This window comes from Psammomys obesus, unplaced genomic scaffold, assembly GCF_907164565.1.
Source record: "Psammomys obesus unplaced genomic scaffold, mPsaObe1.curated_primary_1811, whole genome shotgun sequence".
Classification (NCBI taxonomy): domain Eukaryota; kingdom Metazoa; phylum Chordata; class Mammalia; order Rodentia; family Muridae; genus Psammomys; species Psammomys obesus.
The window spans coordinates 139,397-164,770 of record NW_026596225.1 but is presented as its reverse complement, the minus strand read 5'-3'; the positions used below and the strand labels follow the sequence as shown (position 1 = coordinate 164,770).

The following is a 25,374-nucleotide window of genomic DNA, read 5'->3' as shown; positions in this document are numbered from 1 at the left end:
ATGAATGTGATAAGTAATGAGTAGCATCTGTTCCAGAAAGCCTTTAAATATCCAGCTGGGTTAAAGACTCTTCCTTTGAACGTCTGTTGTCTTCTGGGCATGCTTCTTTGAGAATTTGAGCTATACAGTTACTGAGAATTGCCCTATTTTAAAGGTACCTTTCATGCACTCTGCTATGGGAGCAAGGCTTTCAAGGGCAACATGTCATGATCAAGGACAAATTATAACACCCTAGAAAGAAGTAAGTAGTGTTAGAAACAAAACTGAGTTGTTGGTGGGCATGCCCAGGTCAAGGGGTTTTCAGCTCATTTCCCATTAGGAAATCTCTAAGGGCCTGTGGAAAAGAGACTATCTCCCTAGAAACCTTGACCCTACTTTGGATGTTAACAATAGACCAGAACTATTGGGCCATCAGGTAATAAGTAAACCTAGAGCTCCCTCAGGTTGGGTAATCTGGAAGGACTGACTCTAGAAGCTCTTTAGGAAACCCTGAGCAGAAATTCTAGTTGATGAGATTAAGAGGTTTTTAGGTAAAAGAAACTGAGAGACTGTGCAGCTGAGTGCTGCGGTGGGGCTGATGAGATTACTGGCAGCAAATGGTAGATGTGGTGAGTCTTAGCATTTCATGCATTAGGATGCAGAGCCAATACACAAACTCATGAGACTGAGCCCCTCTACTGATGAAACATTCACCAGCAAGCTCCATAAAACCTAGATGCCATCTTTCCAAGTGGAGAGCTCAATAAAAAGCCCTAATGTAGAATTATTCAACTGACTACATTCTTAAATAAAGGTGTGTGGACCAGACAAGAAAGAAGTCCCTGTAATTGGTGAACCTGAAGACTCTACTCTTCACTACACATTACCTGAGGTAGAAACTATAAAGCTCAGACTTCTTAAGAGTCACTGTTAACCTTTTGCAGTTGTATTGTAGATTGAAACCCAGCCACTGCTCTGTTTTCTCTCTCTCCCCAACTTCTACCCTTGATTACATAGTCTTTGGAGATAGAGTCTGTATTTTCCAATTATTTTTTCTGTTGTTTAGAATACATGTGGAGCCACAAACAGAAGCTATAGGCATAATTTCACTGTTGTGGTAACCACACTAAAAATTAAAATGAAACCAGCAAAATTAAACATAATACATTTATTTAACCCAAGGTGACCAAAATGTTATCATTACAATATATAACCAACTTTAAATGATTGATATATTTAACCAGCACACTCAATCCCCTCTGTGTTTGTGTGTGTGTGTACCACAAGATCTGGTTAACCATGGAATGACTGTAACAGCATCTCATGTAGTTGGTACTTGCCTTGTTAACAGCATAGATCTTCTGCGGTTTCTACTACAGAAGCAGTAAAGAGTAAATGTCTGCTCAATGGGTGAATTTATAATACTGAACATTATCATGATATCTGCTGGCTTCCTGGCAAGCTTCATTTTCCTTCCAAAGTAGGGCACTACAACAGATTATACTTCATTTGATAAGTGGCTTCTAAAGTGTCTGATCAACAATGTTTGCCACTGAGTTCTAAAACATTTTAACAGAACATATATTTTAACAAGTCTTAACCAGGATATCAGTTTTACTATGCTCTGTCATTAAAATCTTAACAGAATAAAAAGTGTTTTGAAAACTTTGTTCTTTTGACTTGTGATTACCAAACAGTTCCAAGCCTCTGTTTTTACCATTGGATTTAAAACTGTGACATGGCCTTTCAATGTCTAGAATGCAACTAAGAACTTTTGTTGAGCTGTTAGATTTCTCTTTTTTTGAGTTAGACTTTTATTTGTGTTTGTTTAAAAAAAAAATTTTAAAAAATCTCACAAGAAAACAACCCCCCAAATATGCCAGCAAAACTGCCTTCAATTTATTTTTTATTCTAGTCTTAACAACTGCTTAAAGAAAAGTAATCAAGAGTCCAAATTTGTTTTCAGATTCACAGTATGTGGGGTACTGTAAAATTCTTTTTGGTCATGTGTTATGCCTAAATCTTAAGGTCCTCAAAGACCACCAGGAGCCAGACCACGTATGAAAGAGTAAAGAGCTTTATTCTCCATCAACACGAACGCAGTGGATCAGAGACGAGAGCCCCGAGCAGCAGCCACATGGCAAGGTTTTTATTTGGGGTTTGAACAAGAACCCGGAATTCCAAGGGCAAGCTTGTTATAAAGTGATTAGCTAACTAACATAACTAATACCGAGTGAGCTATCTGCAGACCTCAGGAATGTTAGGTTGGTAGGCTAATGTAAGATAAGATACCTTCCTGTTATTGTAGTTACTTCCAGGCTATTCCTTGGGTAGAGAATTTTATGGTTTTCTTATTCCTGGAATTGGTGGCCTATGGCCTAGTTCCTGGGACTGATGACTTTTGGGGAGAGGAGGTCAGGCCTGTCCTTTCATTTGTATACCTTGCCATCACTTGTATGACATTAGTTATTTTTTTTAGTCTAGTATAAACTACTATACTATTTCATAAAAATCTTAGATTTTTTTTTTTAAATTCAATTAAGAGGCTACTTATGGCTGGTGAGATGGCTCACCAGTTAAGAACAGTGGCTACTTTTTGAAAGGTCCTGAGTTCAATTTCCAGCAACCACATGGTGGCTCATGACCATCTATACTGGAATCTGATGCCCTCTTCTGGCATGTAGGCGTACATGCAGACAGAACACTCCTACATTTAAAAATTTAAAAAAAAAAAGAGCCTATTTATCTAATATTTTGTTGTTCATTGCTTAACTTTGTAATAATCACCACGACCACTTTGTTAAACTGAAAATTACTTAGACCAAAAGGCAGTGCGTGGGTGGGACTTGCAGCTTGTCAAAGACATTCATCCTTAGGCTCATCTGGCTAATTATTTCCAACTGCACATGTTAGACTTGGGAGTGGTGTAATCCCTCTTCAAGGACAATGCTCTTCTTTCTTGTGTTTATCCTTCCTACCTTTCAAAACATTCCAATATACCAGGAAATTTAGCTCCTTACCCCACCCCCAAATGCTGTTTATCACAGCCAAGCAATGTGTTTCTCTTTCTATGGCATGGTAACTTTAAGGTTTATTTTAAGATAAAAATGGATATCGAGTGCAATATGAATGATGGAGTCATAGCAGTTACTGAATGGTCCTTGCTTTCCAAGTACCTCCTGCCATTCCTTCATAGTGGGTTTCATAGCCAACAGATTTTGATACTCTTCTGTTGATAATGTGTTACTGGGTCATGTGAACCAGAGTTTCTTGAAAAGAGCTACAGCTGAAGATCTTCCAGACTGGCTGATTAGGCCTTTGTGTTTATGTGGAATTGAATGTTGAAGATCCAGGGCCAAAATGATCTTAAGCTAACTTTAGTCCCTTTATAGCCACTCACCGCCCACCTCTGTATCACTGCCCTGCCCTTCTTTTGACTATTAGGTAAAAGCTTTGGCATGTTTTAACAGAGCAGGAAACTATTTTCTCCAACCCAAATGAAGAATGTCCTCCATTACATAGCATCTGAAGCCTATAGCAGATTTGTCCTGTATGCTGTAGCCTACCTACTTGCTCTTACCACCATGTATTTGATAAATTAATTTACTGCCATCAATGGCCCTTATTGACAATTCTTGGATGGGTAATGGAATTCTGAGCCTCCCTTATTCACTCTCACCAAAGCTAAGTGTTATGGTTTCTCTATTTGAGCAGGAGACTAGAATTTATTCTTATTTCGCTTTTTAAAATACTTTTATGGTGTATAATCATTATATAAGTACTGGACTTCATACAGACAAGTTTATTATGTATATTATATCAAGTATATTATGTCTATCTGAAGGCAGTAATTGTCATCCTTCAGATTCCAGGAGCATTCTTTAGTGTTTGAACTGCTCCTGTGTTCTGGGGGAGTGAGATGGTTCTTACCCTGAGTTCACTATGCTGAGAATTAGGATACCCTTTTTGTCTTGAAAAAAAAAAAAAAAAAAAAAAAAAAAGTTTTATTTGGTAGCTATCACAGTTCAGGAGATAAGGTGAGAGTAGTCGGCCAAGTGCCTACCCCCCCCCATCACTAAACTGTATCAATTTCCCTTCTCGAACAAGACCCATCTTCACTGACGCCTAATCCTTAAAATATCGTACGTTAGGTTTACTTATTGTCTCAACAGCAATTTCTCTAATAATCAAGGTGGTTTTAAATTGGGCATACTTATACTTTAGAATACTTACAAATTTAGAGATTCTGGGTGAATTATTTGCGCTATAATTTGTAATACAGGCGCACTTTGCAGCTCTGGAAACTAGAAAGCGTCAAGATCGAATTCAAGTATTTCAAATATTTTGCAGAAAAAGCTAAGCTGTGGTTGCTAGGCAACCTGACAGCCTCCCAAGCAGGGACCAGCTCACCTCCTACACTTGACCATCTCTCCCCAGTAGTGGGACGCGAAGTCGCCATTGGTCCCTAGCTACTCTCACTGACCTTCAATTGGCCAGAGAACCTCTCACTCCGCTCCCGTTGGCTCTCGCCGTCTCTCGCCGTCCCGTCATTGGCAGGCAAGTTCTCGGGCCACCCCGCGTCACCGTCTCACCCCACTTCCCAGGTCCTCCGACTTCGTCCCCGCCCCTTCCCCCGCCCCCGCGGCCGCGAGGGAAAACCCTATGGAGTCACCGCCGCTCGTTTTCTTCCTATTGGCAGAAAGCGGGCCGGGGGGCGGGCGCTGCGGGGGGACCCCGAGGCTCGTGATTGGCCGAGGGAGCCGCCGTCCCGCCCCCTGCCGCCTCCCGGCGGTGCCGGTGTCGGGTGGGTCGGTGTCTATAAAGCGGCTGAGGGCGGGAGGCGCTGTCGGCTGTCCTCCGGGGTTCGTTGCTTTCCACGCTCGGGGTCCGGTCGCGTTTGGGTGAGTGGGTCCCGCGCGGGCGGGACCGCCGACGCCGAGGCTCCGCGGGCGGGCGGCGAGTGCGGGGAGGAGGCGGCGTCCTTGACTAGGCCGGAAGGCGCGGCGCTCCGGTCAGGGCTGAGGCGGGGACCCGGAGGACGGGGCTCCGGGAGCGGGCTGGCGCGGGGGCGCGAGGGCCCGGGGGATCAGGTTCCGCTGCGGGGCGGAGGAGGGGACCCGGACTCCGCTGCGGACGGCGGGGCGCGGAGAAAAGGCAGAGGGCGTTGGGGGCCCGGTGTTCTGATGACATAGTCAGGAGTCGGAGTCGCCTCAGCGGTGGCTGTGACCGCCGACGTGGGGTCGTCAGCAGGGGATGACGAGGGAGCTGGGCTGTCGGAGCGTTCCTCGGGTTAATGGTGGACCCCAAAGGGATGGGGAAGCCCAGGCTCAGGTGGAGGCTCGTAGGTTGGCAGGGGGTGTGTCCTGCCTCCGCTTGTGGCATTGATGAGAGGAAGTGGGCAGGGTTACTTTTCCCCAGTTCAGGTGCGATTTAGACCTAGCCGAGGACTGATGCTCTGGACACCTTTGGTACGTGGCTTGCTTAAAATCTAAGATTAGTGAGCTCGAGCTCCCCCGCCCCCGCGCCTCCTTTCCGTCCTCTCCCTCCTCTTAACCTCTCCTGTTAATATGTTCACGATCTCCTGTTAATAACAGCCAGCCCTAAGTGTGATAAAGATGTGATGGCCCTACGCCCACAGGTAGTCAAGGAAGTTTCGAGGCTAAGTGTATGGAAATCTTTGAAAACATGACCTTCTTTGATTAGTGGTAGAGAAAGAATTGCCTTGCAACATTCTGGAAGAGGGAACTGGGGAGTAGGTGGCAGGAGTTGTCCTTGCCAAGCTTGCCCCTGTGGCCTTGGCCTCAGGCCATCTCTGGCTGCTTTCACTACCCATCTCAGCTGCAGCCCCTCGCTCCTGCTCGCGATCTGGCGTGCCAGGGAGTGTTCAGATGGCTGCTACATTTGCTGTATTTTAGGGTTCAAACATGAGAAGCAAGAGCATACTAAACAACGGCAAATCTCATAGTTATGTATTTTTTTTCTTCCAAGCTGTGGTTTAAATTTTTATTGTACAGATCCCATCATGTTGGAGACAGACTGAAAGTCCCTCATGGGTATCTACAAGTGATTCTTTGCAGCTTGAGGCTTCTAAACAGTTCATGTTCTTTGATCAGATTTTAAAGTTTCAGTTAGTTTTGAATGGAGATGGAGAGAGTAAGGGTACCCTGTCTCATGAAAGAGAGAGGCTGCCATTTCTTTGTATCTAATCTGTGTGGATATTTCTTTCCTAAATTAACACGTCTTCCGTTTAGTGCCCTCAGCAATCCCAGTTCTCAGGTTTGTCTTGACCTTGAGGAAGAGAGAGTATAAAAATTAAATTTGAAGTCATTGAAAGGCCATGTCATCTGGGGCTTGCTTTTAACTTTTGTTTTTCATAAATGCCCTTCTTGGTGGCTTATTCCTACCATTTAACTGAGGGACTTATTTCTGAGGTTTTTGTTTGTTTGTTTTTCTTTAACTGAGATTCTAGATACATTATTTTTAAAAGAAATACAAAATCCACGACATTGATGGCACATGGGATTTTTTGGGTCTTCTAGAATGATTTTATCCGTGGGTGAGCCTTTCATTATCCAGGGACTGGATTTGTGGTTGAACAGTGTATCAGAATCTATTTTTACATTTTTGTAAGCTAAGGAACTCAGAAGTGACAATAGTTTCATTTAGAAAGGAACATAACCTCACCACTTAATGTTGGCTTTTAGAAAGCCATATAGTAGACAGCTGTGTATATTTAGATTAAAAGGGTTGAGAAGTGTGTTACCCAGCTAATGGCTGCATGCTAGTACTAGAGTTTTAAGTATTTATCCTTAATATCTGTCAACTGTGCAGTAAAGAGAAACTTTTTGTTGTTGTTGTTGTTGTTGTTTTTTGGTTTTTTTGTGTTTTTTTTTTTTTTCTGAGACAGGGTTTCTCTGTGTAGCCTTGGCTGTCCTGGATCTGCTTTGTAGATCAGGCTGGCAGCAGAGATCCACCTGCCTCTGCCTTCTGGGTGCCGGGATTACAGGCATGTGCCACCGTTCCTGGCATGTTTTTTTGTTTTTCTAGTCAGGGTTTCTCTGTGTAACTCTGGCTGTCCGGAAGCTCACTCTGTAGACCAGGCTGGCCTTGAACTCACAGAGATCTGCCTGTGTCTGCCTCCCAAGTGCTGGGATTAAAGTCATGGGCCACCACCACCTGGTTCAGAAACAATTTTTTTTAAAGCACATCCTTTGCAACATGTGTGGGTTCATGTGAGAATGAGTAAAACACTGACAGATGTTCTTTTCTGTTTCTGTTTGGGCTCCTTACATGTTCAGATTAGGATCTGGGAATGATTCAAGCCTAGCCTTTCTGTGAACAGTAGTGGTAGAGAGCCAGTTTCTTTAAAATTCCTAGGCACTGTTTGGCCCAATAAGTTTAGCTTATCTCAAAAGTGATAGCAAAAACTTACTATGAATATTTGAATCTAAGGAGAAGAAAAAAACAAACCTGGAATGTGTCCTGAATAACTCTAAATTCAGCCTTTTTTTTTTTTTTTTTTTTTTCTATTCTATACAGGGTTTCTCTCTGTAACCTTGGCTGTCCTGGACTCTCGTTATAGACCAGGCTGGTCTCGAACTAACAGAGATCTGCCTTTTTCTAACTCCCAGAGTGCTGGGATTAGACATGTGCCACCATGCCTGGCTTAAATGTTCTTTAACGTCTTTAGCACTGCTCAAAAGTTAGTTCAAAAGAATCAAACAAGCTGGGCTTGGTACATACATTTTAACCCTAGTACCTGGTGAGTGCTTGGATCTCTGCAAGTTCAAGGCCAGCCTAGTCTACATAGTGACTTCAGCACAGCCAGGGGATGCATAGAGGGTCGCTGTCTCAAACAACAAACAAACAAAATCAAAATAGACTGTCCGACGTAGATACAAAAATGTGACTAATATTTCAACAGGGTAGGCTGTGCAGACTTGAGTGTGAATGATATATCTGTATAGGAATACAGGTCCTTGATTAGAAAACTGGTTTATCTAGGAGAATTTTCTAGAAAAGGTAGCTAGATTAGAAGAGAGCCTGAAAGATGAATAGAGACTCCCACTCCCCACCCCAGTTACTGTTCAGCAAGGGGGAGGGGATCTTGCCACCAAGTTTTAGTGATCTGAGTTCAATCCCCAGGACATACTTGGTAGAAGATGCCATCGTGGCAGGTTGTCCTCTGACTCTCACATGCATGTCATGGCACATGAACAGATACTCGTGTATACATGTGCACGCGCGCACACACACACACACACACACGAATAAGTAAATATGAATGGGAGAGTGGACAGGGCTGGCTGTGCTTTATTTGGAGATCTATACAAGTATACAGGTGACAGTAAAGACTTTCTAGCAATTTTTACTTATATGCTCCTAAAGAAAGATGAAGGTTCTAAATATCCTGGTTTTGTCTCCACTAAAAGTGTGAGAGAGCAGCAAGTAACTGCTTACACTTTACCAGGTAACTGTGTGTACTAGGTTAGTTTTTCTGTGTACTTGTTTGAATCACTGCTAGGAAGTGAACTAAAAGGAGAAATCCTGTTGAGTAAATTTCAGCAAAGAAAGCAGCATCAACCCCAGCAGCCTCATTCAGAATACCTATATTGTGACTTACAGGTCTCCAAGCATTTGTTGTGGTGTGTGGCTGCTTGCAATTCTTTAACTGCTTCCTGAGCCACATTCATTCGAAAAGATGTTATAGTCTGATAACTTTCTTTATAGCTTGGCACTACAGATTGTATATTATATATTAGAAAGGCTTGGGACTGTAAGAAACTGTTTCATGTTTTGAAATGTGCATGTATATGTTAACTGATTTTTGTAGGTAAGATTAAAGTCTAAAGGTGAAATTCATGCTTCACATACACCTTACACACAAAATCTGAAGATACAGTATTTAAAGTATTGCATGTATTTTTTACTGACAGGTCATGTCAGCACTCAAAAAATTGTACTCTGTTGAGCTAAGGTTTCAAGTTTTTCAGATTAACGATGCACCCTCCCAGCAACTGTAGAATAGAATCAAAAGCTTAAACCTCTCTGATAGGTTCATTCACTGTGCCATTCACTGCCTCTTTTCTCTCAGAGATATGTGGATTTTTTATGTTGTCTGTAATTGGCACTACAGCCTTCTCTGACTCTTATTTCTTCTCATTAGTGTGCCTTTCTCCTCCTCCCATCTGCTTTTTCTCTCCAGTTTAATCAAAATAGAAAGAGGACTGAGGATGTGGTCAGTATTTGACTGGCCAAGGGAGGGCCTAGATTTGATCTCAGCACTGCAAAAATAAACAAGTAGAAAGGGAGGGGTATAGTAAGTTTTCAGAAGTGCCTTTGATACAAATTACAGTCCTGGCTTCAGGATGTTTGTAAGTTACTTTATCTCAACATGGGGAAGAAATGCCTTTTCTACCCTACTGAGAAAAGGTCTTGACCCCGCCTGCTTTATTTACAAAGAACACAAGCATAATTTGAGACAATAAAAAATAAAAGCTAAACTATTTTCTGAAAGTGTATGTATAATGCTGTAATCAAAGCAATCCCCCAAAACCTAGTAAAAACCTCGTAATCTCTTCCCTTACATATTCAAGGTTTACTTACTTGAGAGCCTTGCCTGCTATGGGGCAGTATTGGTGACTGATCTTACCAAGCAGTCCCCACACATTTCATCTTCACCACCACCCTTCAAGGGGGCTGGGGAGAGGAGGGAGGGCTGTTCCTTTTTTTTACAGGTAAGGGAATTGAGATTCAAAGAGGCACAAATTATTGCGTAAATTCTGAAAACTGTAGGTCTGTATTCCAGAAGTTTACTTGTGTTTCTTCATCCTGATTCTTGGTAACCTACACTTAGAGAAGACTGTGACTCTCCCAGCATCGTAGCCGAATGGTGATGTGATGTTGGTTCCTCTGCAGAGCCAAACCTGCCTCCATAAGGACTAATCAAGGGCAAGTGGTCCATAAACTTTAAGTACCATATTTTTTCTAAGCACGTGTTGAATTGTGGGTTTTTTATTCTTGTATAATATAATATAGAGAAGAAAATCCCTGAGTAGCTCTCTTTGATCTGAAGTCTTTGATTGTGTAGTAGTGCTTTATGACTTTAAAAGTTCTCATTTGAAACTCCTAGTGCCTGAAGGAGGACACAGTGCCAGACCTGGAGACTGCCGCGCTCTGTCCTTCACACAGGTATGGCACCAGTCATGCTTCTTAAGGCAGGTGTTTTCTCCATTGGGAGGGTGGGATTTATCCTAGAGCTAATGGCAGTTTGTATGTGCCATATATTCATTTCTTTTTCCTCGCTGCTGCTTTCTTTCTTGCAATGTGTCACCCTGGCTGGAACTTGCTATGTAGACCAGGCACCTGCTTCTTCCTCCCAAGTGCTGGGATTTAAGGCATCACCACACCTCAAGCCATATTTTCCTAAAACTACGTTACCTTTAAAAATTAGTTAATACTATAAAACTTTTAATACTATTAAATTAGTTAATACTATAAAAACTTTTATATTTAAAAGTTAGTGTTTACTTGTAACATGAAAAATATGGGTAATAAAATGTAGCCACAGAAGTTAATTTGAAATAATCATAGATAGGCCTGGCTGCCAAAAGTGCTTTTACTTATTTATTTGCTGTTTGTTAGTTTGAGGCAGGATCTTATCTGCAGACTGATTCAATTTTTCTGCCGCAGCCTCCCAAGAACTGAGATTTCAGTAGTTTGACACCATATTCTGCATCTCAATAGTGCTTTTTATTTTATTTTTTTAAATATTTATTTATTTATTATGTATACAATATTGTGCCTGCATGTATACCTGCATGCCAGAAGAGGGCACCAGATCTCATTATAGTTGGTTGTGAGCTCATTATAGATGTGGTTGCTGGGAATTTAACTCAGGACCTCTGGAGGAGCAGTCAGTGCTCTTAACCTCTGAGCCATGTCTCCTGCCCTCAATAGCGCTTTTTAAAATAGTTTCAAAAGACACACGTCTGGGCTCTGGGTGAATTGTTAAGGTTATATGAGAATAGACAGGAGTTGCAGTGTTTAGACCAGTACCCTAATTATTTGCAGCTATTGTAATGCTACATATTTCTCAAGAGAAAGATGCCGACCCTTAACAATAAAGGAAAAGGTTGAGATTGCAGCAGCTGAAAACTGTCAGGCATAATTTGGTTGGGACAGAACAGGGAGTGGATTGGAGAGCTCAGCTAGGAGACTCTACATAGGCCTAGGGCCCAGGGCTAAAAGCCTGGCCCTTAGTCACCGAGGAAAGTACTAAGAAGGTTTCTTGCCTGACTTTGTTAGGACTTGTAGCTTTGTTTGTCCTCTGAGGGTGTGGCCTCTTAGAGAGCAGAGGGCCTTCTGAGGGTGCTTGCTTGGCCGAGTTAACTAGTTTTGTGGCAGACGTGCACCTTTTGCCTCCTTTAATAAGCTGAGAGTGAAAGGGGAACCTTTGTATTTTATTAAAAATACAGGGTCTTCATTGTGCTACTCCTATTACCGAAAATTAAGCCATATGAATGTTTTTAACTATTAGATTTTCAAATTTTATTTAGAAACGTATGGGTTTTTGTTGCTGTTTTGTTGTTGTTTTTCCAAGATAGTTTCTCTGTGTAGCCCTGGCTATCCTGGACTTGCTTTGTAGACTGGGCTGGCGTTGAACTCACAGAGATCCACCTGCCTCTGCCTCCCCGAGTGCTGGGATTAAAGCATGTGCCACCATAATGGCTTAGAAAAGTATGTTTTATGAATAGTGAATTAATCAAAATATCTCATTCTCTGACTGGATAAGGAGCCAACAAACTATAATTCAAGCGTTTTGAACTTTAGCTAGGTTTTTTATATTCCCACCACCAATTTATATCTGCTCTATTTTGGCATTTGGGAGGCTGTAAAAGCACATGGTTAATAGGAGACCCAACAGTAACATTTTTGGCTGAAAGTTTTATCAAATTTCTGTTGTAAATGCCATCAAGCAATGATTCCATTTTCTTCTCTGCTGTCATTCTTCATACGCTTTTTAGCTGGGTGTTGTTTGTTTGTTCGTTTCCTCTAAGTTATATCTGTTGTATTTCAAATTTGATATTTGTTTACCAGGAACATATTTAAAATATCTTAGCTACTAGAAATTCTTCAAGAATGGATACTAGTGACCAAATTAGACAGAAAACACACACATTATATGAACATGCGCTTGTGTGTGTGTGTGCGCGCGCGCGCACACACACACACACACACACACACACAGTCATGAACTTGATACCTTGTGAAGGGTGATTTGGTATTTAGCAGCAATATATTCTCAAATCTTCACTAAATTTACTAGTGAGAAAGTACATTACAAAGTATGTTTTTGTTCATTGTATTTCCAAAAGCATTGCAAGCCAGTGGGCAAAGGCAACATGTTTTCTTCATGTTGCAAGCAGTTTGAAGGGTTGAAAAGAGTCTGAAGGAAAAGGAGGAGGTCACCCTACTGCCTCTGCAGGGGTCACTTATAAGAAGGTAGTCTGTGGACTGGTTACCTACATGCTAAGGGTATGGACTGGCTTCTCTCTTTGTTTACTTTTTTGTTCTTTGGGGTTCTGGGAATTGAATTCAGGACCCTTTATATTGGTTCTTTTGTCATTTATTTGTTTGTTTATTTTTGGTTTTTTAAGACAGGAGTTCTTTATATAACAGTCCTGGCTGTCCTGGAACTTGCTTTGTAGATCAGGCTGATCTTAAACTCACAGAAATCTGCCTGCCTCTGCCTTCTGACCGCTGGGATTAAAGACAAGCATTAATGCTAATTTTAGAACTTTTTTGCTGTGGGTTATACCAAGGACTTAATTGAAAATCTGTGTCTGGTAATGGACAGTTCATTGTGTCTTCATGTCAACCTCAGTGTAGTGAAGTGGACACCAACTCTGGATAACCATGGATTGTTAGAGAGCTTCTATAGTAGCACCAGGTGAAGACAGAGTAAGTATGTCATATGCCTCTCGTCTAGAAAGGTGTGCACGTTCCTTTTGAGACACAGAAAAGAAGCTGAAGATCTAGGAGGTCGGGAGGTGAACACTTCTCTACCCTCTTACTAGGCCATTACCTCAGTAAACCCCTTGTATTATAATATATGCTTCTGGGTCTAACCGTTGCTGATGATACTAGTTTGTTTTTGGTTTTGTCTTAATGTATTGAGCGTTGGGGCAGCATCAGTTAATTTAGGTCCTCAAGGATATATTGGCAAATTAGTACATTTAGCTATTGTTACTCTCCCATTGCATAATACATACTTACTATGCTTGGTAAAATACATGAAGGCATTAAAAGGCATTAAAAGGCATTTGGACTTAGTTGAGGTCACTCGGGTCTATTAATCTACTATAACAAATTAGTGCCATATGAAAATAGTACCATAGTCTGCACAGTATGGAAGGATTAAGCAACAGATTTTTTTTTTTTTTTTAAAGTTCTTGAATACAGTGAAAGGTACACGAGCCTTCTTTGTTAAGGCTCTTTTGTGGATTGGAGATGGCTGCCTTCTTGTCATCACCTTACATGGCAGAGACAGAATGCATGCATGCAGACTTGAACCAGCTCTCTGATGTTTTCTTGTAAGGGCGCCAATCCAGGCTGGAGAGATGGCTCAGTCCATAACGGCTCAGCTCACCTCCAGAAATGCTAGGGTGCTAACCCTACCCTTAGGACTTGCCCTTCTGAAGACCACATCTTCAACTGCCAGGCATGGTGGCTGTGCTCGCCTTTAATCCTAGCACTTGAGACTGAAATGAAAGGATTGCCTTGAATTTCAGACTAGTATGGGGTATAGAATAAGATCCTCTCAAAAAAGTAAAATCTTGTAACTTAGCTGTTAGGTAGGTGCTTATTTTTTAGGTTTTAATATAGTCATAACTTAAGACTTTGGTGCTATAAAGATGTTTCATATTCTAAGAACCAAACTTTTCTGCTTTTGATATTCCCTCAAGATCTCAATAATTAACTCACTGTAGGAATAACATATACTTTTACTCTGTTTTAACATTAAACCATAGTTTTCAGAGTGGCAAAGGACAGGTGATGTGGATTTGACTTTTCACTGTTAATATCAGATTAATGGTAGGTTGACAGATGCTGCCGCAGATAGCAAAAAGGTTTGGTTAGGTAACTGGCACACTAAATGTCTAGATGGGTGGAGAACTAAAATTCTGTTTCCTGAGCAGCTTTGCCCAGTTATACCTAATGTGAAGCTGAGTTGTAGTCTCATGGCTTCTCTTCACAGCAAGCCAGGACATTTGTAACTACTTCCAGTAAAACAAGCCCCTCCGCACACACCCTGCCGGAAACATCCAGACTGATGTATTTATTTTTTTTTAATTTCTTGATAAATACACGTTTTAAAGACCTTGAGCCTCCTAGGTCAAATGACTAACCCCGTGGTCTGAAGAGCTAGCAATTTTTGCTTTTTTTTTGGCAAGTCATCTAGACAATGGCTGATTTGTTTTTACTTTTTGAGGGTGTTCAGAAATAAATATTCTCCTTGATTGATTGTTCATATATTTTTTCAGATTTTATTTATTTATTTGTGGTTGGTTGGTGTGTGTGTGTCTCTTTGTGTTTTCATGGGTGTATGTGCATCACTGGAGTCCAGGTCCCAGTGGCGGTCAGAGGGCAAAGATGCCCTTGAACTGTAGCTGCCTGATGTGGGTCCTAGGAATGAAGCCCAGGTCCTCTGGAAGAGCAGCAAATGCTCTTAACTGCTAAGCCATCCCTCCAGCCCCTGTCAGTCATACTTTTAAATCATCATTTTATTTTTATAATTTTTTAAGGAAAATCGTATTGAAAACTTGCTGTGTGTGTGTGTGTGTGTGTGTGTGTGTGTGTGTGTGTGTGTGTGTTGCTAGGGATTGAACCCAGGGTCTTGTACATGTTAGACAAGTGCTCTGCCTCTAAGCTATAGCCCATTCTAAAAACCATGTTTAAACTCAAGTTTTGAATAAGGAAGTCTTTCTAAAAGGTTACAGTTCAAACAAACAAGTATATTCCTTTCCTGAAGTTGCTACTTTACTTCTATAAGCAAGTGCCTCCGGTACAGTGTAGAAACCTAGAAAGACTGGTAATGCAGGTGACTTTTAGATTCTCAACATCTGTTTTGCAGCTTTGAACTTGAAAAGTCAGCAACTTAACATCTAAAGCCATGTTTTAATTTTTCTTTGAACAGCTCTTTCACCATGCCTGGGTCACTTCCTTTGAATGCAGAAGCTTGTTGGCCCAAGGATGTGGGAATCGTTGCCCTGGAGATCTACTTTCCTTCTCAGTATGTTGATCAAGCAGAGTTGGAAAAATATGATGGTGTAGATGCTGGGAAGTATACCATTGGCCTGGGCCAGGCCAGGATGGGCTTCTGCACAGATCGTGAGGACATCAACTCTCTTTGCCTGACTGTGGTTCAGAATCTGATGGAGAGAAACAACCTCTCCTATGATTGCATTGGGCGGCTAGAAGTCGGAACAGAGACAATCATCGACAAGTCAAAATCAGTGAAGTCCAATTTGATGCAGCTGTTTGAGGAGTCTGGGAATACAGATATAGAAGGGATAGATACAACTAATGCGTGCTATGGAGGCACAGCTGCAGTCTTCAACGCCGTGAACTGGATTGAATCTAGCTCTTGGGATGGTATGTCCATGTCTGCATTCTGAAACATAAACAGAAGCACACATGCACAGGCAAAAAGCCCTTCTTGAGGGCAGAGCCCAGGTTCTCTGATAACAGAATAGTATCTCCAGTCCTGCAATGGCTGTTTAGTCAGTGAGCACTGTGTGCAAACTACTACCAGTTACACTACCAAACACATTAAAAAGATGATTGACTTTTGACTTGTTTAAATGAATTGTTTAGTTTATGGAAGAATAACAGGAAAAAATGAGTGCTTTTTGGTTTTTTGTTTTCCCATATGGGGAAAGCATATTCTGGGGAAATATAACAGGCTTAAGTTTACTTGCATGCTTTTTAATTTGGCCACTTTGAATTACATTTTTCAGGACGATATGCTCTGGTAGTTGCAGGAGACATTGCTATATATGCCACAGGAAATGCCAGACCTACAGGTGGAGTTGGAGCTGTGGCTATGCTAATTGGGCCAAATGCTCCTTTAATTTTTGACCGAGGTGAGTGTTTGAGAATACGTTTGTTTGTTTTTGTTTTTTGTGGTGTTGGGCTTGAACTTTAGGCCCAGTGCCTGTTAGGCAAGCATTCTATGTCTGAGCTTTATCCCAAATTATTTTTTAAATTTCAGCATAGGCTATCACTAAGTTCTGCAGGTTGGCCTTGAGCTCTCTCTGTAACCTAAGCAGGCCTGCAATTTTGGTGGTCTTTTGGCTTCTAAATACCAGGGATTGCAGGTCTGTGATAGCAGACTTATTTATTTATATTTATTAATTATTTATATTTACTTACTGACAATATTCTGAGAAATTTGAATATAGTAGTAGAAGCTACCAGTTGCTGCATGTTTATTGGCTGCCAAGTGCTCTCTCTGTATCACTTTATCTTTGTAAATATTGTCCAAAAGGTAGAGTTGTCCTCCCTTTACAAAGAAGTAAAATGGGCTGAGGTAGAGTTGAAAACCTAACTTAGAGTAGTAATGTGCCCACAGTCATTTATAAGTTCCTTTATCTGTAGGATTCCAGCCTCATCTCCTAGTTAGATTCATTTAGGAAACTTGCCCACGGTGCTGCTAAGTTTTATTTAAATTATGTTGGCTTCACCTTGTACAGCACTTCCTGTATTGAAGTGCTGAGGGTTGATTGGTTGAGGAGAGCCCTTAGATAAGACAGTGAACTACAAAAATGCGAATAATAGCAAGACTGTGTCAGCATCTTTTGTTCTTACAGGACTCCGTGGGACACATATGCAGCATGCCTACGACTTCTACAAGCCTGACATGCTCTCTGAATATCCTGTAGTAGATGGAAAGCTCTCCATCCAGTGCTACCTCAGTGCACTGGACCGCTGCTACTCTGTCTACCGCAAGAAGATCCGTGCCCAGTGGCAGAAAGGTAGGCTGTCCTCCAACCCAGTTTCTTGTACTAGATTCTGGTATCCAAAGGGCCGTGTAATAATGTGTTAAGCAGCTGTAGCAAGAAGCTTCTTTGTGAACAACTTCCGATAATATCATTACCACTTCATAGTCTTGGGGAAGGTGTTAATTTTGGTGAAGGCATAAGTATTTCTGCAGAGCTATTCCTAAAAAGTTGATTTATCAATTACATTACAAAAGAGATTTGAACTTTATTTTTTGAGAAAAGTATTAAATGAGGTTTTAGTTTTCAGCTATTTTCCAGAGGCAGCTGTTTAAAAAATTACTTCCTCAGCTGGGCGCAGTGGCACACACCTGTAATCTCAGCACTCAAGGAGGCAGAGGCAGGTGGATCTCTGTGCATTTGAGGCCAGCCTGATCTACAAAGCAAGTCCAGGACAGCCAAGGCTACACAGAGAAACCCTGTCTTAAAAAAACCCTAAATAATAGATAAATAAGTACTTTTTCCTGATTACAATTTGTGTTCTTAGAGATGAAAGGGTTAAAAATATAATCATAACAAGTATTAAGGGCTGTAGTAGCCACAAACAAGAACCATTCTAGCGATATATAATAGTACACTGTTTTATAGTTGAATATGTAACAGGATGGTGCGTATTTTATACATACTTAGCACTATGTTTTGAATGTCATTATTTAACAGTAGTGTTTCTTGAGATACAGTGGTTTTATAACCTACACTGGCCTCAAACTCCTGATCCTTCTATCTGAGGCTCCCCGGTGCTAGAATTACAGGTATGTCTACCACATCAGGCTTAGCAGTATGTTTTTAAGGGGCCAGTGATTAGAATCCCACAGTAAGTAAACTTTGTATGTGCATATGCTGAACAGAAACAGAAGTCCTGTGAAATTACCCATGCTGCAAATTAATGCATTTGAAAAATCAGCATTACAGTCATTTATAGCTGAGTGACTTATTTAATTACACATTTCAAACTACTGAGAGATTTCGTTAGGATTTGGAGTTGCTATTTAAGTACACAGGGCAGGTGGCCTCTTCTGTTGCCATCCCCTCTGCTCTCTTTGGAGTGTAATGCACAAACTTGTCCTAATTCTTAAACTTAAGTAAGGGTACAAACATCCTAGCTCTAAACTCAAGTTGTAAAGGTCCTGGCTTCCGTGGGGCTATCATCATTTCTTGGTCTTATGTTTCAGAGGGAAATGATAAAGATTTTACCCTGAATGATTTTGGCTTCATGATCTTTCACTCACCGTACTGTAAACTGGTGCAGAAATCTCTAGCTCGGATGTTTCTGAATGACTTTCTTAATGATCAAAACAGAGATAAAAACAGTATTTACAGTGGCCTGGAAGCCTTTGGGTAAGAAGCTGTTATGGTATGATTATTTTTATATTATATGAGTTTATTTGTATAGATCTGACAAGTAGAGTCAAAAGTGTTCTATTCCAGTTGGGCAGTGGTGCTGCTGCATTTAATCTCAGCACTTGGGCAGCAGAGGCAGATGGATCTCTGAGTTTGAGACCAAGCTAGTCTCCAAAGTGAATTCCAGAACAGCCAGGGCTACACAGAGAAAGAAACCCTGTCTCAAAGAAGCCACAATAACAACAACAACAAAAAAAAAGAAAGAAAGAAAGAAAAAAAAAGAAAGAAAGAAAAGAAAAATTCTATTCTAATCTAATCTATGTCATCAATGAAAACATGGCTCTTAGAGAGGTAGTAGCTGGCTTACCCACACAAATTCATTAGTCATTTCTGATTTCTGTTTTTAGTTCCAGTCACCTTGTTACCAGCACAGTAATGTGATCACAGAGACACCAGTGTTCGGCACAGCTCCCCACCTCTCTTCAGTCATGCCTTCCTTCTGCAGTCATGCCTCATCCTGCACCTCACCAGTCAGCAGGGATCCCGTGATCATGTCTTAGACTCCTAGAATGCTGCACATGTTAACATTCTTGTTCTCTCCATCCGAGGAACTTCTATTTGACTTTTCAAGGCTTAATTCCTATAATGCGACCTTTTGAGCTAAATTGATAAACACCACTAGATTTGAAAGACTTCTTTCTATACTGTGTTTAGTGACTCTAAAGTGCTAAAGAGTTGTTGATCTATTTGCCTGTCAGTATCAAGTTGTCTTTACTTGACTACAGCAATGTTAGGCAGAAGACCTGTACAGCAGGCTAGCATCATTTATACACTGACAGTGTTGCTCCCTGGCTCTTTGTAAATGCAAAACAAGACCCTGTATATTCACAGATTTGAATATTAGTTAGGACAATTACTAATAAAGCAAAAGGATGGTATTTAAGTGCTATGTAATTGTCTCTTTTAATATAATGCTTCAGGGACGTTAAATTAGAAGATACTTACTTCGACAGAGATGTGGAAAAGGCATTTATGAAGGCTAGTTCTGAGCTATTTAACCAGAAGACAAAGGCGTCTTTGCTTGTATCAAATCAAAATGGCAACATGTACACATCATCTGTGTATGGCTCTCTTGCTTCTGTTCTGGCACAGTAAGTATAGATCTCGGTCCCTGACTCCCCTTTTCTGAATGAGAATGTGTCTTCAGGTCTGCTCCACTTCTGTCTGCTGATATGAAGGACAAGGGAGGCTGCAGCTCTTCCCTGAGGATTTGTCAATGTCTTGTGGGCTTTCCTGGCTCTTGTTTCCATGGTTTTATTATTATTATTTACCTACAGTTGAACCACAAGTCCCTACTGATGATTTATTGGTGGTTTAATAATTTTACTAAATCCCATAATTCCCTAAAAGATGTAAGCTTTTGCTCTGATTGTACTCTAGCACTGAAACTTCAAGTCAGATCGCTTACTGCAGTATTAAAACTCATAGATCATTGAAAACATTAAAGTGGGCAGGGAATGCTGGCACACACGTATAATCCCAACATGCAGGAGGCTGAGTCAGGAAGATTGTTAGTGCAAGTTCAGCCTAGACTATGTCGGGAGACGATGTCTCAAAGTAAACAAAGACCAAAGCTTCAAGTTAGATCCTGTGTTGAGCTGAGGACTGCCTGTGTGACCTCTGGCACACGGTAGCTTATACCTGTTAAGTGCGCCCCATTCCCTTTCACAGGTACTCGCCTCAGCAGTTGGCGGGGAAGAGGATTGGAGTGTTCTCTTATGGTTCAGGCTTGGCTGCCACTCTGTACTCTCTTAAAGTCACACAAGATGCCACACCAGGTGAGTCGGTTAGCAAGAGCACATTGCAGCCCCACTGTGGGGAGGTTGCTCCAGCGCCTTCTCAGGTGAGCATTAGTCACTCTTGGGAGAGCATTCCACTCTCATTTCATTACTTCTTTCCTTAGATTTTTTTTTTTTCTTTTTTTTTTTTTTTTTTTTTTTACTCTTTACCCTGTAGATAGATAATACTTAATAGATAATACTCTGAATTTTCCCCCTTGTGGTTTTGACTATATTGAAGCAAACATTTGTGCTTTCCTTGAGAAAGAAGGAACAAAAATACTGAGGGAAAACTTGGCATCATTGAAAATTATACTGAGGATTGGCTATAGAAAAGTTATTTGTAGTTTCAAATCCCACGTGTTTCTTAGCTTATGGGCTACCTGATACTAAAGAATGTCTAGTCAGGGGTGGTAGGAAGTTGTATCAAAAACCATCTATATTTTAGTTAAACATAGACAGTAGTTTTTAAAATAGATAAGAAGTAATTTGCATTTGGCAACACTTTATTAAGTTTCCTTGAGACATGCTATTCTTAGTCTTTTAACGTTGAACTTATTTGCTCTTTTAGGGTCAGCTCTTGACAAAATAACAGCAAGTTTATGTGATCTCAAGTCAAGGCTTGACTCAAGAACGTGTGTGGCACCAGATGTCTTTGCTGAAAACATGAAGCTCAGAGAGGACACACATCACCTAGGTAATACGCTGTGTTGAGACCTATAGTCATGTTAAACATACACAAGGCAAAAATATAGCAAGGCTTTGTTTAGTACCAATGTGATGTCAGGGAAAATTGTAGAGATACTAAAATTCTGTTTAGTGTGATTGCCAGATGGGTCATGTCATACGTAATTTTTGATATTCTGCTTTCCTTTCAGCCAACTATATTCCCCAGTGTTCAATAGATTCACTCTTTGAAGGAACATGGTACCTAGTCAGAGTGGATGAAAAGCACAGAAGAACTTATGCCAGGCGCCCCTCCACAAATGATCACAATTTGGATGAAGGTGTGGGACTTGTGCATTCAAACACAGCAACAGAGGTTAGTAAACTCACTTTGTTAATCCTCTTCTTTGGCAGGATATAAGACGTTTTCACTCTCATGTTTTTGGGTTTGAGAGCCCTAACAGAAGTATAACTTAAAGAAATGTCAGGAAAGCAGAGTGACTCAGAGCAAGGTCTGGGCTCAGAGTCCATCTTCGCCTTTTTTCAGCTGTAGAAGATGTGCTAAGTACTAGGTTTATCAAGAAACTAGAACTGAGAGGAAATTTGGTTGAGAGAAGGCTCATTTGTATCTTACGGGCCAGTAATCAATATGGAGGGAGGATGCTAAGTCCCTCATTTCTCTCGAGACCTTTTCAGAAGCGACACAATAGACTGAATTCCTGTTATTTGCTAGGCACTTTACTTAACATTTCCTTTTATAATCCTTACAAACCTTATACTAACCTCTTTGAAGTTTACAATTTCAAGGTAAGGCCCCAAGAAGTCTCATCACTCAGGATTATAGAAGTCAGTGGGAAAGCCAGGTTCAAATGAAGAATTTCAACCTTAGCGTTACTGTTTATTTATTTTTATTTTTTTTTCTGTTTATTATAATCTGATGAGTGTATGATCTTCTTGCTGTTAAATCAAATAGGAAGCACATCGAGGTAGCTTCTGAGTTGTGAATTTAAGATGTTATGAGAGGCAGTCTTGGAAGGCGCTCCTCACCGCAGGAGTAACTGCATACTCATCTCATTGCAAGGGCAAGACTGGGTGCTTAGCGCTCCTTGGAAAGCTTTATACAGTCTGTCAGTGTCAGCCTCTGAGTGTGTCCTTTATTGGCTTCTCTGTAGGTATTAGCTCTATGACTTTTAGAGGAAAAATTATAGAAGCCAACAATTGTTTTCTTTTTATTTTAGCATATTCCAAGCCCTGCTAAGAAAGTGCCAAGACTTCCTGCAACCGCAGCAGAATCTGAATCAGCTGTCATCAGTAACGGGGAACACTAAGAGCTCTGTGGCCAGACGGCTTCACAGTGTTTGGGGCTGGGATGGGGGATGGAAACGGTTGAAGGAGTGGGTGTCTTGGGACAATTTTACAGATTACATGTTCTTGTAATGTAACTGATATGGAGCCTAGAAAACTTGTGTTTTTGGAGTCTCTGCTGAATTTGCTAATACACTTCCTGTTGTGCTGGCCAATGGTGAATGTACTGCAATGATGTAAAGGGCTCTGTAAAACTTCATACCTCTCTGGACGTTTGTATGCATGCAGTTTAGCTTTCGAACATGGTGTGAACTGACTGCTTCTCTGGCAGCAAGTGGAGGTACTAGTGTCTAATTTTTAGAAATTGGTTGGTTTTTTTGTTCTTTCTTTTTTTTAATGTCTAAGAATTTTATACTTAAATAAAAAAAATACCTGTAGCTTTTGGAAAAACTTTTCTAGGTTGGGGATTGTGAAATTTAAATGTTACGCACAAACCCTGCTTGAAAATTGCAAGGTAGGCATTCTCTTTTCTGAAGATTTGTAAATCCTGACGAGGGAAAAGGGCTGTGGCTCTAGAATCTGATGACCATCAGTGAGGAAGGTTAAGGTTAACTGCAATCACGTGAGCAGAAAGATGCAGGCCTCCATCACAGCCAGTAGGTTCACCTGGATGCTGTGGGCATGGCTGTGGGAGCTGCTTCTGGCCAGGTCACACCCAGCAGCACTGAGCTGGTGTGAGGAGGCTTGCTGCAGTCCTGAGCACCTCACCCATGAGGATAAGTGTAAAGGAGGGAGGATGGGACAGGGACAGGCATACTAGGCTACAGTGTTACAGATACAGTTAATGGACTGACATCCTAAATTCCCAGGACACCTTTTTTCCTTTGTGGTTTGTGTATTTTTGTGTTTTGTTTGTTTTTGTATTTGTTCAATGGAAACAAAAAAAATTAACCCACATTTTCACATAATCTGACTAGCCAAAAGGAATATTCACTTTAAGATCTAGAAGTAGAAGTTCTAATGTTTTTTCCTAAACTTTTCACTTTAAAAACAACAAAAACTACCACATGAGATAAATAAGAAAATTCATTAGACAGTTCTCTGGGTGATTTTGGTGCTGAACAATGACATGAGCCTCATGTCATTATAGATTATAAACTAGAGATAGTTGGAACTAATGTACAGAACTAAATTTTTTAAACTTTATTTGCTGTCCAATTCTGTGAAGTTTCAGTTATCTAAAACACATGAGTGTGTGATGTTTCAGATTGCAAGCTGATATGTAATGTAGTATTTGTAAGATATTCTTGTCAATATTAACTAGTAGGATTTTGATTTGTACAGTTTTAATTTGTTTAAATGATTTCATTGTAACATTCACTGCTATAGATGAATAATGTAAGTTCAGATTTAAAGAATGGTGGGGAAATGGTGCATGTAATCCTTTTGCAAGTACTGAGAGTTCTGTATGTTTTGAAAAGAGTAATTTAATGTTTGGGTGCCAAGAAGTGGGTTTTCTCAGAGTCCATTGCCGGCAATGGGCAAGCCTGGCAACACTGGCACTGAGCATTAACAGTACACCTTACTAATAGTAAGGTGAATAACTTTGAAATAAAGTTTTAGACAAATATTTCAGATATTTGAGTGTTCTTTTCTGAGCCAACAATTTGGTCATGGAGTCAGCAAATAGCTATTTTTAAATGTGAGCCTTCTGTTCATTACTCATTTGCTATTCTTCAAACATTTCCAAACCCAATCTAAGCAACGCCCTCTACTCATGCCAGAAATAAAGTAGATCCCATGTAGCCTTGCCACTCCTTTTAGGGTTCTACAAATTAGGAAACAGATTATTCTGCAGAGCAGCTCATGTTATCATTTTGGATCTAGATTCAGGACATATTTGTTTCAGTTTCTGCTCCCCTGTTCTAGCACTCTGCCTTTGTCCAGGGTTATCTTAGGTTGCTTTTCTTGCATACTCTCGGATCCTAAGAACTACAGCTTTCCTGTATCCTGTGGGGAATCTGCGTTGTCTTTTTCTAGATATTGAGCTTCATGCTAAATACAGAAACAGTTACTTGTGATCTTCCTGTGACATATTGAAAGCTCATCTTTTGTTTGCTGCTTGGAATCTCCTGAAAACACTGAGAAGTTAAAACAGCAAAGGTTATAGCAGGATCTTTGATTTTAAATGATATGATTTTGTTTTCTTTGAGACAGGCTCCTATGTAGACTAGCCTAATCATCTAATTCCCTTGCTCCCACCTCCTAAATGCTGGGATTGCAGGCATGTGCTACCATGCCCAGGCAGAAATCAGTGATCTTAATGTCAAAGTAAAATCTTTCTTCAAGCTTTTGAAGAGCTGCTCTTAAGGTTCCTCTTGGTTTTTGTCTTATTTTCTTAATTGGTTGTAGGAAGAAGTAGCTGATCTGAGATTCTTTGTGCAAAATTATTTTTGTTGAGGCAGTAATTTGATGCAGAGGATTTCAAATAAAATAGTTGTAATTTTTTTTGTTTTTGTTTTTTTGTTTTGTTTTTCCTAAAGCAGGACAATAGTTCACTTAATCAGGAGCAAGCATTGTTTACCAGCATTGAGTTTTGTGGATTCCTGTGGCAGCTTGTTCCCACATACTTCTGTGAGAAGAAGAGTCTAGAATCCCCCAGGCAAAGGGATTGCAACACTGATAACACTGTTGTTTTGGCAAACAGGGTTATGGAAACGTGATGTGTGGGAGCAACCTTCACTGCTAAGACGGGTCATCTGTAGGGGTGGGAGGAAGACAAAGCATATTCTGTGGGTCACCTGAATGTTGGAGGTTGGTCTGATGCTAATTACTGGCCCTAAAGATCTGGTTACTGTCCGCCAGATACACTTGTCCTTGTTTTTGTAAACCTGGCTAAGACATACCTGATTTGCTTAAACATCCTATACGTGGGCAGGGCAGAATGGAGTAGGCATGGCTAGGGTTCCGGGGCTTTTGAGAAAATCACGGGAAACGGGCTAAGGAAAAAGGAAGACACCATGATGGGAGAAGAAACCACATGGCCTGGGAGGAGGGACTCCAATAGTGGCATGAAAAGAACCCAGATGAGGAATATAAGCAAGTACCATGGGATTATGGATGAAAGACCAGTTGAGGAGGATAGGGGGATGGCATTGGATGGGGGCTGGGAGATGGATGGT

At 40.9% G+C, this 25,374-nt stretch overlaps 1 protein-coding gene across 2 annotated transcripts; it reads left to right on the top strand.

Moving 5' to 3' along the window:
• The first annotated feature begins 4,786 nt into the window (after nt 1–4,786).
• Hmgcs1 (3-hydroxy-3-methylglutaryl-CoA synthase 1) lies at nt 4,787–23,827 on the top strand. 2 transcript variants are annotated; one of them, XM_055595752.1, is made up of 11 exons: nt 4,787–4,880; nt 10,112–10,170; nt 15,179–15,636; nt 16,002–16,127; nt 16,854–17,018; nt 18,215–18,380; nt 19,364–19,534; nt 20,115–20,221; nt 20,793–20,918; nt 21,100–21,263; nt 22,126–23,827. In XM_055595752.1, exons 3-11 carry the CDS (start codon nt 15,189–15,191, stop codon nt 22,213–22,215), a joined length of 1,563 nt encoding a protein of 520 aa, XP_055451727.1. In that variant the 5' UTR covers nt 4,787–4,880; nt 10,112–10,170; nt 15,179–15,188; the 3' UTR covers nt 22,216–23,827. The 2 variants fall into 2 exon arrangements, with proteins under 2 accessions (XP_055451727.1, XP_055451726.1); XM_055595751.1 differs by lacking the exon at nt 10,112–10,170 and having other exon boundaries at nt 4,819–4,880.
• The last annotated feature ends 1,547 nt before the right edge of the window (nt 23,828–25,374 follow it).

Excerpts from the sequence above, each read along its gene's own strand:
- Hmgcs1 (XM_055595752.1), top strand. The coding sequence starts at position 15,189 with ATGCCTGGGTCACTTCCTTTGAATGCAGAAGCTTGTTGGCCCAAGGAT. Across the intron at positions 20,919-21,099 it reads AGAGGACACACATCACCTAG|CCAACTATATTCCCCAGTGT; the intron begins GTAATACGCTGT and ends CTTTCCTTTCAG. Across the intron at positions 21,264-22,125 it reads ATTCAAACACAGCAACAGAG|CATATTCCAAGCCCTGCTAA; the intron begins GTTAGTAAACTC and ends TTTTTATTTTAG.